Genomic DNA, 17,239 nt, shown 5'->3' with positions numbered 1-17,239 from the left:
GCTAAATGAAATAAGCCTGCCGCAGAAGGGCACATGCAGAATGATTTCACTTTTATAAAGTACCCAGAATAAACCAATTCTTAGAGACACGTGGAAGACCAGCGGTTATGGGAGGGGATATGCAGATGAGACACTGCGCTTAATTGGTACGGAGTTTCTGTTTGAGAGGATAGAATAGTTCTGGAAGTGAATAGTGGTGATGGGTTGCACAGTGCGGCAAATATACCTGATAAAATGGTGAAAATGGTAACTTATGCTGTGTATATTTTACCACACTCACAAACATACACAAATTACCGAGATTGTAAGATGGTATGACATGATAACCTGCCTGTATGTACTTACAGGGGTACTTCTTGTTCCACAATGTTCGCTGGCACTTTGGATCCCAGAGATACAGTGCCATATAACAACATTTCACTCAACAATGGCCCATTCAGCGCTGGTCCAGTCAGATTATAAAATAAGGTTAAAATGCAATTGAAAAGTTCCTGTTTCCTAGGGACCCTTTGTAACAGTTGTAACACATCACATCTGCTCATGCTGGTGTGAACAGATCAGTAGTGCTACCAGTCTCCTAAGTGTGTAGCACACCGAGTTAGGTACACTAGGTACATAGTAAGGTGTTCACACAATGATGAGATCACCTGATGGCACCGTTCTTGAAGTGTGCCCCCCACACTAAGAAACGAATGTATATGGCCTCCCTCTCCCCTCACACATATGCAAGCTGTCAGAGACAGGCTAAAGACAGACAGCTATGTGGTACTGAGGTCCCAGAAATGGGAAAGTTGGGAGTTCAGATGAATCTGGAGCATGGGCTGGCATATAGCCCTATGGGCCAACCCAACCCTGCAATCTGTCATCAAATTTTTTAGTATAAGAAAACAAGAAAGATGAATATATGAGAAAACCCACATGTGGTACACAACTTACTCACACTCTAGAGCCCTTTACAGAAGAAGCTGCCCTCACCTGTCTAGTACATTGCTGTGGCCCAAGCACAGTCCCTGCCTGCACACACACCTCACACAAGTGCTGAGGCCCAGCCTCTCCGTGTGACAGTCTTGGAGATGGGGCCTTTGGAAACGCGTTGGATTTAGATGAGGTCATGAGGGATTTGTGCTGTAGTGGGAATACCAGAGAAAGAGCACACTCCCTCTTCTGTGAGGAGATGTTGAGATGGTGGCCTTCTGCAAGCCACAGAGGGAGCCCTTAGCAGAAAGCAGCCCAAGTTCAGCCACCACAACCATGAGAGAATGAATTTCCATTATTGAAGCCATCATGTCTGGACCAACCATGACATACACACTCTCCACAGTTCTTCTACGTGCAGACTACGGTCCCCTGTCTCAGTTTCTGCCTCAAACCTCATCCCTCATCTCTCTCTGTCTCCTCCCAGTGAAAGGCGTGTTCATCAGAGGAAGGAAGACTTACATGAAGCCTGGTCAGGGAAGTTCTTGAAGTAACCCAAGAGGTAGGCAGTAGGTTGTGAAGCACTAAGATTAGGGTTTCTACAACAGTGGTTTCCTATGTGCACCATCTGTTTTCCTTGAACGTAATAAAAGTGACAGCTTTTCATGTACTGATACTCCCCATGCCTTTTAAAGTCAAACATATGATGCTATTTGTGTGTAAAGGTTTTTCTCTTGCGCCCATTTGTTTCTCCAGCTTGAATTTCTATGTAAACTCCCTTGGCTAAATCACACAAGCCGCCTACACCTCACCGCCTCCTCCCTCATTCAGAGCAGGGAGTGGAAACAGTGTCTGTGGTACCGTGTATCCGGTGTGCAGGCCTGGGCCAGGTGGGGAAGACGTCCCACAGCAAGGGGCCACCACCCCCTGTCTGTGCGCGTCGTCAGTGTGCAGCTCCAAAACACGGCCTCCACGTCTTTCTGGCAGCCTATCCTAAACCCGCCTTCCAGTCTCCCTGTTCTCCTCTGTTAACCTGACCACTCCCATTATGTCCCTTCTCCTCCTTTGTCTAAAATGTCCCTTTTTCCCTTCAAAGGAAATATTATGTATTTAAAGCAAACCTCTTCGTCTTCTTTTTTAAACAGTTTACCCAGGCTATAATTTTGAAGTTCACCCGTTTTAAGTGTATAGTTCAGATCTCTTTAGCAAATTTATCAAGTTGTGCTGACCTCAACCTCATGGTGATCCCCTTGCCTTAGCCTCCTGTGTGTTGGAATTATAGGTGTGTGACACCACACCCAGCTTGATAAAGGCAAATTATTTTGAAAGTACTATTAAAGTCTTCACTCATTTTTTCCCCAACCCTCCCTTCTATTAGCCCATGCAAGGATGTTAGTACATGTTAGCCAGCAGCTGTCCCATGCAGAGGTCAAGTCCATGCGCCTTCCCAAGGAAAGGCAGCTGGAAGCGCCTGCCAGCTACCACCTAGATCTGCCTCTCACCCTTTCTTTTCTTTCTTTCTTTCTTTCTTTCTTTCTTTCTTTCTTTTTTTTTTTTTTTGGTTTTTGTTTTTTGTTAACGGGAATCTAACTCACAACCTCTCGCTTACCAGCAGGCGCTATACTGCTGAGCTGTATCCCCAGCCTCTCCCACCCTTTCTAGGTCTCCTTGGACAGTCCTAGTCTCTGGCTGGGTGTCCAGGACTTGGGAGGACATGGTGTCATATGGTTGGTTATATAGGTTTTCTTATTTTGAGCCAGGTGTTTTACCCTCTGTTGAGTTTTACCTGTTAGTCTTATGCTCTTATGCCTCCATTCTCTGGGTTTCATAAGCCAAGATCATCTTTATTCTATACTGGAGTCCTTCAGTTGTTGCTGAATCATAGCGTTACATTTAGTTCTGTCATATTTGATAGTGTTACCAGGTAGACTCTTTAGAAGTGGCTCACCAGTCAAAAGTATTCCAGGCCCTTCCTGCCTGAAAGAATTGAACAAGACAAACCAAAAATGGTGCCAAAAGTTCATTTGAAAAGTGTGGGGTAAATGGATTACGGGAGAAACCAGCTCTGCAGAGCAAACTTGGCCAAACAAGAGAAAAACAAGATAAAAGCAAAAACAACAGTACATGCTGCATGAGAAACACAGCCCAGGTTGTCATGGGAATCACGGCAGCTTTCCATGGTCTGGTCTTCTTTTCTGCTGTCCACCTCTCACTGGGACTTGAGAGAAGTTACACATATGGGGTCCTGAGAATTCTTTAGCACTTGTAATTGACAGGTCCCGCTCATTTTCCCACCTAGCTTTGCCGCACCCCATCTCCTATATCAACACAACTGGCTTTTAAATCTATCTTTAAGTTGTGGTAAAGTATACATAATATAAAATTTACCGTGTTGATCATTTTAAGTGATAGTTCATTTGTATCACTGCATTTCCATTGCTGTGCATCCACCATTACCATCCATCTCAGAACCGTTTTCATCTTCCCAGATGGAAATTCCATACCAGTCAAACAGTAATTCTCTCTTTTTCTACCCCAGCTCCTGACGACTTTTTGTCTCTGAATTTGACTACTTTAGGCACTGCTTGTGGGTGGAATCCTGTACTATTTGCCACTTTTTAATGGCTTGTTTCACTGAGCCAGATGTCTTCAGGGTTCATCCATGTTGCAGCATATGGAAGAATTTCCTTTGTAAGGGCGAATATTATTCTGTTGTGCATACACACACACACACACACACACACACATAGTGGCAGTGCTAGGGATGTAGCGCAGTGCAATGCAAAGGCCTTTGGTTCAATCCCAAGTTCCACACATAAAACAACACAAATCTCCCCTCTTAACCCAGCCTAGAGGCTGGTTTTACGACTTACGTCCTGGTGTCCAAGCAAAATTGTGGGAGCAGACAGCTTTCACACAGCCCAAATCTGCTCCCAGAGCACAGCAGTGAGGATCACAGTGAAAATCTTTCCAAAAGGCTAGGGCTGCAGGAAATGGGAATTTTGTGCATTGCTAACTTCAGATCAACAGGAAATGCATCACTTAAAATGCTACATTTTGTTTAACCACTCATACATCAGTGGGTGCTTTGGTTGCTTCCATCTTCTAACTGTTGTGAAAAATGCTGCTATAGACATGAGTACCAGTTCAAGTCTCATTGGTCTTACTGATTTAACTCATTTACTGTATATTGCCCTTATTTGGTGTTATTGGATAATTACCTGCTAATCAGGTAAGACCAGTTTCTGACTTTATCCAAGACCCCTCTTAAGTGATGCATTTCCTGTTGCTCTGAAGTTACCAATGCATAGAATGGCTACTTCTCCCAGCACCAGCCTTTTTGAAGGACTTTCACTGTGACCCTCAGTGCTGTGTTCTGATAGCAGATTGAGGCTATGTGAAAGCTGTCCACCTCCAGAATTTAGCTTGGAGACCAGGTCGTAAGTCGTAAAACCAGCCTTTAGGCTACATTAAGATAGGAGATTTGTGTTTTGTTTTATGTGTGGAACTTGGGATTTAGCTAAAGACCTTTGCACTGAGCTACATCCCTAGCACTGCCACTTCCTCCTTTTGAGCCAGAGTCTTGCTAAATTGTCAGGTAGGAGTCAAACCTGCCATGTCCCTACAGTGCCCAGGTGTGCTGGGGTTACAGTGTGCACCATTATGCCTGACTGATTTGGGGAGGGGGTTGTATTTGTTTATCACCAATTTGAATGTCACTAAAACAGTGCAAAAACTAATGTCAGACTCCAGAAAGCAGGAAACTGAGGTTTAGAGTGACCTAATTAGGATTGAATTCCTTTGTTTCACAAATACTTATTGAACTCCTACCTGTGAAAAGTACCAACTGCTTTTGGAAAACAGATAAACAGAAATACTCCCTGCTCTCAGGGTGTTTTGCGGTACAAAATATTGGAGAAACTTCCTGTTGTCATCCAAAGGCTTTTAGACAAGGATTCAGCCATAGCTGTAAAAACCTTGAGATAAGGAAAATCCCGGAAGCCATGAAAAAGCAACATATGCTCTAAATTCAGATCTTGGCGTGGCTTTTAAGCAAGGATTTGTGGACTGAAGTCTTAACATGAACGCTTTAAATGCATGTAGCTTTGGCTTTACTTTGGCTAATAGAAAAGCACCAGGGAAACAGAAAGTACTCTTGCTCTTGACAGTATAAAATTCTTATTATTTTTAGTGAATAGTAACTATGCATTTATGAAACTCTGTCAGAGCAATTTAGTTAATAGCTATGTAAATGACTACTTATTTCACTGTGTAGGTGGATCACTCTATGTACACTTTGGAGAAAGAATTTAAGTGCTAGAAACTAATGCTGCAGATGGAAAGAAGCAAAAGTGAAGGCAAGAACGCCAGACCTTTGCTGTTAGGTGTTCCAAGGAAGCAGAGAAGCGCCAGCCAGCTTGTAGTGAGATTTGTTCAGTTACCAAGAGGGATTGCTTATTCACTGAGGTGAATTTCCATGTGAAATTGTTTCTTATTACTGGTTCTTAAGCACAAAAGATCATTATAAACCCAGTTGGGGTGGGACAGGGAGGTGCTGGAAATGAATCTCACAGCTATCAATCCCCTTGAAAGGGAACATCTGCAGACACCTGCGGGACACTTCTAAAAGGTCATTGTTTTTTCCAAATAAATCGTGGAGAAGTTAAGCCAGGCCGAGTCTCAGAAGAAGTCAGCAGTGCCCACGTTAGTGGGCCGCCTGGCAGATGGTCTCCAGCTCTTCCTTGCCCCAAGTTTACCTGCCCAGTGCATAAGGAGCATCTTCAGCTGCACTTGAGTCAGGACATCCCCCTTCTGTGAAGTGCTTGCATTCTCAGTTGTCACACACATCACATTAAAGTTCTTGGCAGTGGGTCTCAAGCTCTCCCACCCTTCCCACCTCAGAACTTGGTTCCCACTGGCATCAGCTCGCTTTCCCCGCATGAGGCTAGCAAGGGAAGCTAGAAACTGGCGTTTGTTCCTCCCCGGGGTTCCCTCTCCTCCAGTTCCTTTCCTGTGGCTCTCAGTCGTCAGTGCAGTGAGTCCTTTATCATCTGGCTCACACAGCAGTTGCTCTTGGCAAGTCCTTCCTGTGCCATGCCCGACCACTGAGAGTGGAGCCTGGTGGCCACGTGGCCGGCCCCAGCCCACCAACCCCGCAGGTGCTGTGCCCACCAGAGCCTCCCCCCTAACGTTTGCAAGTGTTCACTTTCTCTTCTGTTTTGTTCTCCTTCAGGTACAGACTGAAGACAGCGTCCTCCTGTTCGTTACTGCCTGGACAATCACAGAAATTATCCGTTACTCCTTTTATACATTCAGTCTGTTAAACCATCTGCCTTACCTCATCAAGTGGGCCAGGTAAAAATGGAACAAAGGCTTGAACTTCTCCATCATCACATTTGCCCTTTATTCCCTAAATGTTGCTCCCAAGTTTCTAAAAATAAAGTTGTATGAGACAGAAGTTGAGTAAGGTCCTTTACTTTCATTAATAGAAACAGTACTGGGAAAACTTAATTTTACATATTTTTATTGGGATCATTTCTTTTCAGTTGAATTTGGCAGTGGAGATTTAATGTAATGTCCCTTTTTTGTCTTTATCAAATTTTGCTAATGAACTTCTGCTGTTATGGTGGGTTTGTTTTTTTTTTTTAAGACCAAGCCCAATTCTCCTAGTCTCAATTTTTCTAAGACACTGTGACTCTTCATTTTTTTAGTTAATAACAAATGTACATTGTACTTTTAACTTTGCAATTCTTTTTGCTTCAGTTATTTTCACCAGTAGTATTTATTATGATGTGGGCAAAAGACTCATAACTTACCTGTTTATCTTAACTGATTTATAAGATAGTTGAGACCAGTTTCCTGAGTTAGAAAAACAAGTAGAAGAATCATAATTGTCCATGGAATAAAAATGCCTCTTTTCATGGAAGGAAAACAGTGGTTACTGAACACTTTATGAGTTCATTGACTAAGGACATAATTCTTTTGTTTCCAACATTTCAAATATGAGAACTCCTTTTTATTATTTTTTGCAGTAAGCATCTTTACTAGGAAAGAGGAGGGGTAGCGGCTACCAACCAGCCTGCGCAGCCACTTTGACTGCTGTCTAACGCAATTATAGGGGAGATTGTTGACCAAACCCTGATTTCACTATTGGCAAAAGATTCTTAAGCCCATTCTTCTCCATGGGCTATGGGAGACACTTTTCTCAAGAGTCTGTGTTCCGTTCAGGCATGAAATATGCTGAATAATCTATGAGGATGAAGTTTTGAAATTCCTCGTGTGTTTTTGTTGTTGTTTGTGGAGTTTTTGTTTTGTTTTTCTGAGTCAGGGCCTCACTGTGTAGTTCAGACCGGCAGCCTGGACTCGTTATATTCTAGGCTGACCTTGAACTCACAGTGATTCTCCTGCATCTGCCTCCTAAGTGCTAGGACTACAGGTAAGTGCCACCATGCCCAGCTTCATGTTTCAAAAATTTACATATATTCAGTTTTTCACAGCAGTATGTACAAACATTGAAAAAGTCACAGCCACACACACGTGTGGTGTGTTTTTTGGTTTTTGGTTTTTTTTTAAATCCACAGACTAAACATGCTATATGTTTTAGGACTTTCTCCTAACCCCTCTCAACCCCCACCCCCCCAGGACTCAGTGCCCTGCTTTGCCAGGGTCCACCATCCCCTTTGTTGTTCTGAAGGGTTGCTTAATAGACACATAGAGTTTGTCTCAGAACATTCAGAAACCTGTACCTGCTCTAGGCTCTTTTCAAAAACTGGCTTGTAAAGCCTGGATTTCAGCAAAAGGTAAATGGTAAGTGTAGAAAGCACCTCCCTCTGAAAGACCAGGACGGTGGGGAAGGGTGGGAGCCCGTCTTTCCAGCAGCACTGGCGTCGCGCCTCCATCATGGGTCTTTTGCTTTGTTTCAGGTACACACTTTTCATCGTGCTGTACCCAATGGGAGTGTCAGGAGAGTTGCTCACGATCTACGCGGCGCTACCCTTTGTCAGACAGGCTGGCCTGTATTCCATCAGTTTACCTAACAAATACAATTTCTCCTTTGACTACTATGCATTCCTAATTCTGATAATGATCTCCTACATTCCACGTAAGTAAATAGTTGTGCATGTGTTTATTTATGTCTTACAAATTTGACTCCACAATACCTAGAGTTAAATGTCTTTGATTGTCTTTGCACTGTGTCCAACTAAATATAAATCTGATTTACTGGGAACACTGGTTTTTATTGAATGCTGTCAAAAGAAGTTTTCTCTGGTAATTGAATAAAGATGAGCCCTTCTCAACACAGCTGCCAACTACAGCCCTTCTCAGTGTGTGGGTTTGAAATACTGAATACCAGGGTAAATTAATCTTATTTGGGGGGAAAGTACTGACTAGAAAACAAAAATGCCATTAGAGGCCTTACCTTGATTTTATTTTCCTGTCTCTTAAGAAATGCTTATTATGGCTTGTGAAAAACATAATAAAAAGATTTTTGCATTGTTTACTGTATCAAAAGAGACAGTTTTACTTCATTTTAAGGGATGAGTAGTTAACTGGAAACAAATAACCAAATAAAGAGATTTTTTTCCCCTATACTTCTCATTTGCTTGTTGAGCACTAAAACCTCTGCAGGAACAGCGTGTTCCCTTCGGGATGGTTTCCAGTCCTGTTCCTGGTATGAAGTGCACAGGGGATCAGATACGCTCGGAGCATTCTGAGTGGCAGAGGAGAAAAGACATGTGTAACACTCGTGTGAGATGAGTCCTGGCCACAGGGTGGAGGAGGTGGATCTGATAGTTGTGATCAGTCTTGGGGTCACTTTCTACGTATGGATCTCATTAGTGATGTTCGTGTTTCTTCTCCTTGGGTCTGTCTGCAGCCTCTGCACCTCCACATCTTACCTTAGTCACTGAAGGGTGCCTGCGTCTCCCTTGAACCCCAAGTTAAGTTCAGAGCAGGGTGGGTTTTTCCTCAGCCCCAGCGCTGTCTGAATAAATCATCCTAACAGTCATAAATGACACGTGTTTTGTCCCTCTGTGGAAAATTGCATTTCATGCATTAAGAGAAAGAAACTACATCCAGATTCCATGTGAACATTTATTTTGGAGAAATTCTTGGATGCAGTCCTGCTTTCATGATTCATTTTCCAGTCTTTTTTTTTTTGTATCAGGGTCTCTCTCTGTAGTTCAGGCCGGCCTTGAACTCACTTTGTAGCCCCGGCTGGCCTCAAACTCGCAGTGAACATCCTGCCTCAGCCTCCAAAGTGCTGGGATTACAGGCATGTGCCACCACACCCGGCTCATTTTCCAGTCTTTATTATTGCGTCCCCTCTTCAGCTGGCCGTGGTGGTACATGCCTGTAATCCCAGCACTCTGGGAGGCTGAGCAGGAGGATCACAAATTTGAGCCCAGCCTGGGCAACTAACTTAGCAAGACCCTGTCTGAAAATTTTAAAAAAGTAAAAGCTGAGGATGAAGCTGAGTGTATTACACATACACACACAAAAAAACTTTTCCCCTGTAGTGTCAGAACATGGTGGCAAAAGGCCATCTCTCTTCAGATGTAACAAGTAGTTGGTTTTCAAACAAAGGCAAATATAGAAGAATCTAAAACATTTAAGTAAAAAAATTAATGTAGTCTTTCACCTTTCTTTGTTTTGTTTTGTTTTTTTTTTGGTTTTTTTCTGGTACCGGGAATCGAACTCACGATCTTGCGCTTGCCAGGCAGGCGCTGTGCCGCTGAGCTAAATCCCCAGCCCCGTCTTTCACCTTTCTAACCTTGTTCCCTCAGCATTGCATTTTCCCATCTCTAGAACTACAAGGCGCAGTTGCAGTTTTACCACTTCCAGAGCAGTGCATGTTATCCCAGTGGCCACTACAGAGTTTATTTCCACTCAATAATTTTTGAGTGAATAGGACATATATGCCAAGTTGGGAAATGACAGGGAAGGTATGGACACAGACCCTAACAAGGTACTTGCATGCTGACAGTCATCCAAAGGTTCTGACTTCAGAATTCCTATAGGATTTCCAGTCTGGCTGGACGTGATGGCACATGCCTATAATCTGGCACTTGGGAGGCTAAAGTAGGAGGCTCGAGTTCAAGACCAGCCTCGGTTATACAACAAGACCCTCTTTCAAAAAGAAAAGATTTCTATTCTGTTTGAGAAGGGGTGCTTCATTCCAGGAGCAACTCCCCATGCAGACCGCCTGTACCTGCTAGTCTTTTATGCCCATGTAGCCAAGCACCATGCCAAGCCTTCCTGCGGCCCTCCTGATGTAATGGCAAGGCTGGCCACGCACCACAGCCCTTCCAATGCTAGGATTCCCGGAGGAGCACAGCTACCTCTATGGGATTTTCTTTCTTGTCCTTAAGAGAGCCAGCTAGAGGGGACAGGACTCTGCCCCCAACAGAACTCAGCCTTCTTGACCTTCCTTTCTCCTTCCAGTCTCAACCCCCCTTTTGATAAGAGAGAGTGGCTTATTACAGTTTATTATAATCTCTACTTAAAAGGCATTTTAACTCCTATAGACAGGCAGATGGTTGGCTTTCAAATAAAGACTGAAAGATTCCTTCCCTGACTGCCCGGCCAAGTGCAGGAGGGCAGCCATTCCACCTCCCTGCTGCAGCCACCCTCACGTCTACTGGCACCCTGTGCTCCTGGCCTGCCAGTGGCCCTGGGTTGTTTCGGTAACCAGGTTGTTAATATCAGGACCAGATTGTACAGTTCATCCCAGCCAACTGCACATTTCCAACTTTCCAATGCTTTGTAAGAAGAAAATGCAGAATTGGGTGAGATTGCTGTTGACATGCAGTCTTGTTTACCAAATTTGGCTTTCTTTCTACAACTTCATCTTCTGATGGGCAGTTGGCAATACACATATACTGTATAAAGTAGGCCTTTTCTCCGTGCTTCTGATCCATTGTTACATGTGTAGCTCCAACTGTGGCCCCTGGAGTGTGTCCAGCTGGGGGCTTCTTAGGGTCCCTGGCAGAGTGCCTCTCCCACTTCTGCCTGTGCAGCATGCACAGTAGGGAGACAGCGCAGTACTTGCATGGTTCAGTGGGCATCGAAGTCCTGTTTACAGCCCTGCCCCTAACCCCCAGCAGATGGGCAAAACTTGGTGATGGGGATAAGCACAAGAGAAAGGTTGAAAAACACTAGTTAGTAAGGCAGGGACTCCAAGAAGCCGGCACTCTCCAGGTGGTCGGTGACCATAACCACACCTGACCTCCGGAGAATCTGAGGACTTGTCCCAGGCAAAGTATTCCCAGTTGCTCTCACGGTCCAGGTATTCCTCTCCTGAGAGGGGAGGGAGCCACTGGGATGTTCCCCACACCAACACACAACAACTGGCCCCCTTCTGGAATGTGTCCTGAGCTAGGAAATCGGAAGGTTGGTGCTCAGCAGCCTCTTGTCGGGTGCAGACCTGTTTTGGGTCTCCATGTGCAGCCTGTTGTGGTCAGGTCAGGTCATAGCCTTGCCCTGGAATGCTTAAGCCATTGTGGTTGCGTTCAGCCTGAACACATGGGTCATTCTGATGGGGACATTATCAGAAAGTCACTGCGGGAGCTGCAGAGAACAACTGAGCATCCCTGGCCTCCCAATGTACCCTCTTTCCCTTGGTACTGAGAATCTTCTGTGGGCTATAAAGGAATGAAAGGGTCCCATGTGCCCTGACATGAGGCATCTGATCCTGCTAGCAGCCACAGGCCTGGCCCTTGCTTTGAACTGAGACTGCACCTACCAAATGGTCTATTGGACCGTGCTCTGTGGTTACATTACCCACGGATACAACCAGTGAAAGACACAACCATAGCACACTCAGCTCACAAAGATCACTAAAGTAAATCTAGCAATGTGACTGGCCCTGCATTTTTAAATGATCGCAATTAGCATTCCTTATAGTTTAATTATATCTTTACTTTCAGTTTTTAGATTATAGAGCTTGTCAAATTTTCTGGCTTTCACACAAGAATAATTCTCTAGCTACTGAAGTCTGTGCATAAGCTCGGTCTTCTCTGTGAATAACTTCCGGCCTGAAAATAGCTCATGGAGTGATGGTGGTGCTGCTTAGTACCCGGCGTCCTCTGCGGTTGATGTATAGCACCTCCTAACATCATGGAGTACTTAGGGAGGGTCCTTTAAAATGTGGCCGGCTTGGGATCCATTGAAAAAGGAAGAAACGGTCCAGGGAGAGTTGGCAGTAGGAAGCTGCCCTCAGAAAGTACAGGTTACTGTCTAAAAAGCAAGAGATGAGAGCCACTGAGGAGGGAGAGGAAGAGAGGGTATTGTGTACCAAAAGCCGCCCACAGGGCCCTGACGAGTTGCCAGGCTCCCTGGGTACAGTAACCTTGCAAGGCCCTGCAGCTCCAGCTGGCCTCGGAACACTGTTGGCATTTGAGGCTCATGCTGCAAGATGTTTTAGCATCCCTGGCCCCCTCCTCTAACTACCAGCTACCTGCCCTGCTTATTTCCAGATGTTCCCTAGGAAGGTTCTCATTTGAGAACCAGTGCTTTGTGTTCTACGAAATCCCCCAAAACAGAAGACTCTCCAGTGCTAAGATACTGACTTGCTTTCCATGAGGGCTTTTTCTGTGTCCCAGCCTGCCTTTGCTATGTTGTGGCTCTTCCCTGCCCTTCAGCTGTACTATCCAAAGAGCATCCTTTCTCCGGAGTGCTTTGGGAGACCCCTCCTCCTCGCCCCAGCGATGGAATTGGTCAGACGTGGGGGTGGGGGGTGTCGAGGAGCCTGGACCCTGATCCTTAGTCCACAGTGACTTGCTGTGAGAACCCAAACCAGTCATTTACCTTCTCTGGGGCTTAAATTTCTCCTTGAAATCAGAGTAATTCCATCACTAGTATTGTTATGAAGTTGATCAGAATAAACACGAGAGTATGAATGAATAGTACTCAATAGGGCTGGGAATATAGCTCAGTGGTAAAGTGCTTGCTTAGCATGTGTGAGGCCCTGGGTTCCATCCCTAGAACCACAAAAAGAGGTAATTTGGTGGGTCTGTGGCATCTTCATTAGTAATGGTTATAAATTTGCAGCATTTGTTATAAATCTTCATACCATTCCTCACCTCAGCTAAAGCAGGGGAAGCGGAGTCTTTCAGTGGGAACACCCCCCCTTACACCCCGCACTTTTCCCCAGTGCTGCTTCCTTATCTTCCTTGGTTGCTGGATGAGAAAGTAGTCAGGAAGGTCGACAAGAACACAAGTTCGTGTGCGTTAAGTAAAATGTGCAGTTTTAACCAGTTCTTTAACCAGTTCTTTCTTTTTTTCTTTCAGTTTTCCCCCAGTTATACTTCCACATGATACACCAGAGAAGAAAGGTCCTTTGTCATACTGAAGAACACAAGAAATTTGAATAGTTCTTGCTTCCTGCACCATCCCCCCAAACCAAACTTTTCATTGATCAAAAAATGCTGCAGACTTTTTGAGTTCCCAGTACGTTTCATAGAAAAAAATTAAGAACTATTTTTAAAATATTAAATATTAAAAACAAAACAAAAACCAAAATCCAGTGTCACATGGGCCTGGAATTTTATAAAAAAAAAAAATTTTTTTTTTTAAAGCTGTTAACATACAATGTCCTGGCCGGTCCATTTTAGCATGCTCTTTCAACCAGAAGTCCTCAATATTTACAATGGCGCTAGAAAGGGGTTTGGCATCGATATATCTCGTTGTGTGTTCTTCATGTATCCAATAGAGAGAGACCTATCAGCTGACCGCTCGGGAGTTACAGTCTGAGTAAGAAGGTTGGCCCAGTGTACGCTCAGCTCGCAGCAGAGCTTAGTTCGGTCTGCAGTGTGTTTGGCATTCCCTTCTCACAGTGCTTGACTGCATGCTGGAACCTCTTTGTATTTTTGAAGTGGCAAACTTTGTTCTCTGGAATGCTCTGAAGTTATGGCTGGGATCTAGCCCCTCATATCTAGTGAATGAATTATAAAATGTGTATGCCTGTGAAACTTTGGAGTAGTGCCCGTAAACAAAAAAAAACTAGAACCCTTTCGTTTCTTTCCAATTGAGTCATTATTGCTTGCCACTGAGAAACAGGCTTGAATTTAATCAGTGTGTGCATAGTGTAAAGAACCTACCCTAACCTGGAGCTTGGCTTCGACCGTGTTGTAACAAGTGACAGTTCTCTGAGCGGTAAAGCTCAGTAGCTAGTAAGTGACAAGTGTGTTTCACAGGACTGGTCTCAGAGCACCTCTGAGTAATGTGTTTGCCAATAGCTGTTCTCATTTATGGACTCCAAGCCCATCTTGTCACATAGGAGCAGGGAATCTGTTATTTCAAGTACAAGGAAGCTGTTGCTTTTAAAATGTCTGGAAAAACATTAAGGAATGGCTTTAGACATTATTTTATTTTGTCAAGTGTATTCACTCTTCTGTTTATTTCTCATGGTGATGGCCGTGTGTTCATTCCCACCAAGTGTTAAGAGGCAGTGCCCGCTCTGAATGGACAGTCAAGTAAAAAGCAGCATCGTCCGGCGTGTTGGTCCTGTGGACATTGTCTAGCTAACATCGTATGTTCACACCACCTCACTGCTCATCTCAGCTGTGCATGTAAAGCCCCTCAAGAGGGGGCTGGAGGAAAATGTGAAGCCCAAGTGTAGATGTGCATTCACGTGCACAGATGTGCACAGTATCTTCGTTGTGGAGCCTTTTTTCCCCTGACCTTTAAGACTTTAAAAGTCAGGCTTAATGAGTAATTTAAAATACAGTTGTCAGTAGCAGAAGAATGTCATAATGAAAAACTAAACTTTAAAATGCATATTTTTACAGGAACTTGAAAATCTAATCCAAGCAGCTGTATAATAAATTTATTTTTTAACTGAACATTAAAATTCTGCTTCTTCAAGTCAGTACTGCTGGGCGTGTTGAGATTAGAATCTGTTCTTATATTTGATAGACGAGGAGAGATGAGTTTTCCTCTTGTTACCCCTTTTTATTCTTCCAGAATGTTATTTCCACTACGAAACAGAATCATCATCCGTTATATTAACCTTATTACTTTATTTGGTTAAGATTTTTTTCAGTTGTTTTTGGAATTGTAGAAAGCGGGATGGAAAATGCAGGTTTTCCAGGATTGGATGGAGGACTGCAAGGTCTCCTTAGACTTCTTTATTCTAACTAGTCACTGCTTCTGAAAAAAGTTCTCTTGCAAAACAGCATATTGCATCGAGTTGAACTTTGGCAGTGAGAACATAGCAAACAACTCCCTTTTCAAAAAAGGTCTCAACCCAAGTATACTTTTTTACATCAACATTTAAAATACAGCAGATAAGGAAGGCATGTCACTGTGTCCTTCAAGAACCTCTCAGTAATGGGTTTTTTTCTGCAATTCCTAACGTGAATTGACTTCTTTGAAGCAGTGGTTTTCTTCTCTAAACTGAGAACATCCAACCCCACCGAAGGTCACTTCTGAGTAGAAAGCATGAATGAGGAAGGTGACGTTCAGTGGGGTTTTGTCAGTCTCCATGGTTGCCTTGTGAGGCACAGAGACACCCTCTCCCAGCACCCACTCAAGGTCGTGTTTCAGGTCCCCTGGGGGGGCCGTCCGCCGATGGGGACTTCTCTGAGGTACACAGCGGCGCCTTGTAGACACAAGCTGCTAATCTGCATCTTGCTGTGCCGTTTGCTGAGGTCAGGACCACTCATTTATCATGTCCCCTCCCTGATCAAAGGCCCCGTGTAGGTGTAATCCTGGAATAAAGCACCGACCTCCCAGATAAAAGCTTTCCTCAGGAGCAGACTTCAGCAAGGAAGATACAGAGCTAGAGATGCAAAAGAAGCGAGTATGCCTGCATTTTTCACTTCTTGTGTTGGGTTATTCATGTCTAATAAAAGGCTGGCATTGATGTGGTCCAACCTGCGAATTATTTTCAATCCTGAGTTTCTGATAAACCATTAAAAAACATTAAATTCATTACACACTGCTCCTTTGAAATTTGGGTAAAAAAAATTAGAAAACCATATATTGAATCATTTTTGTATTTTTTCTATGTTGTGAAAACCAAAATTGTAATTTTATAAGTCTATGATTCACTAAAATTCTATAATTTAAATGTATTTTTTGTATATTTAGAAATAAGGAGTTCAAAGACTGCTAACTTTCTATGCATGCATTTGGAAGCTGTTTCTACCTGATAATGTAGTCATAAGTTATATTCATAAAATACTGACCTGTGTTGCATTTCACAATAAACTGCTGTGTGCTCTGCCTGAACTTGGCCTGAAGGCACTGTTGCAGGAATGTGGAGAGGTTTTGGTTCTCCAGCTCTCTTTGACAGTTTTTAAATCTATTTCTGCTATTAATGGTTCTATTTCAGGAAAAACAGATTGCAAGAGGTTTCCAGAAAGTCATTCTTCCCTGCCAGTCAGTGTTCAAGCTTACCAGGCCCGTCTGCAGGTCGCATGCAGAGTACAAGGGCCGAGAAATCCAGAAAGCCGGTCAGCAGAACATTTCAAGCCCTCGTCTTGGAGCGATGTTTTGGGTTTGGGGTGTTTTTAGTGTAATTTATCTAAGTTGAGTGGAGGCTACTATGGCCCTGCGGTGTGTGTCACACCTCATCCTGAGCAAGCTCCCAGATCCAGAACATCCAAAGAACTGCTTCACACACTACCATACTGCCTTAAGACACGGTAGAAGGACCCTGGTTAGGGTGGGTGTGGTAAGGTCACTCCTAACCCTCCAGCTCTAGAGCACCGGAGTTTCATTTCCCTCACTGTGTGAATGCATGCTGGGCACCTGGTGGTCAGTTCGCTGTGTTTGCAGCAGTACTGTGCTCCCACTTGAGTCCACTGTGTCTTTCCAAGTTCCATGTCCCCGTGCCCCTGTGTGTGGTCTTGTCCCAAAGAGAAATACCTCCATCCTGAAGGCTGCCAGGTGTTCTCAGCACAGCAGTTAGATTCCCCCATCTTCTCTAGAATCCACTCTGCCTTAAGGTGGGCTCTTCATTATGAAAAGAGAAAAGAGATTATCATAAATGAAACTGAGGCACAGATGGTGAAGTTCATAGTCAAAGCTACCCAGAAAATCCAACCTTTACAATCTTGGGGTACTAATGGGAAGCCAAGGCTTTCTGATTTGTCATTGTCCTCTATTGGGGCAATTATGTGTACCATGTTAACATAAGCCGTAGCCTGGAGGAATTACTATTAGTATAATTATGAAACCTACTGTTACAACATTCCAAAAATACTACTGTGTTGTTCTGTTCCCTTTAATAAGAATGAAAACTAGCTTTGAAGTTCCTCCTATTATTTAAAAAAAATCCCAGCCTCACAAATAGCCTGGCTAATTGTCATACTGTTTA

General features: G+C 43.9%; 1 protein-coding gene across 1 annotated transcript in view; it reads left to right on the top strand.

Annotated features, from left to right (window-relative positions):
• Hacd2 (3-hydroxyacyl-CoA dehydratase 2) overlaps positions 1-16,176 on the top strand; it is a 90,662-nt gene extending 74,486 nt beyond the window's left edge. Inside the window, exons 5-7 of the mRNA XM_005386528.2 lie at positions 6,149-6,270; positions 7,839-8,017; positions 13,207-16,176. Coding sequence (XP_005386585.2) covers positions 6,149-6,270; positions 7,839-8,017; positions 13,207-13,289 — 384 coding nt within the window. The 3' untranslated portion in view covers positions 13,290-16,176. The remainder of the gene's footprint in view (positions 1-6,148; positions 6,271-7,838; positions 8,018-13,206) is intronic.
• Positions 16,177-17,239: the final 1,063 nt, after the last annotated feature.

The sequence above is a fragment of the Chinchilla lanigera genome, unplaced genomic scaffold, assembly GCF_000276665.1.
Source record: "Chinchilla lanigera isolate Chin_1 unplaced genomic scaffold, ChiLan1.0 scaffold00026, whole genome shotgun sequence".
NCBI lineage: Eukaryota > Metazoa > Chordata > Mammalia > Rodentia > Chinchillidae > Chinchilla > Chinchilla lanigera.
This window is presented reverse-complemented; position numbering and strand designations above follow the sequence as displayed.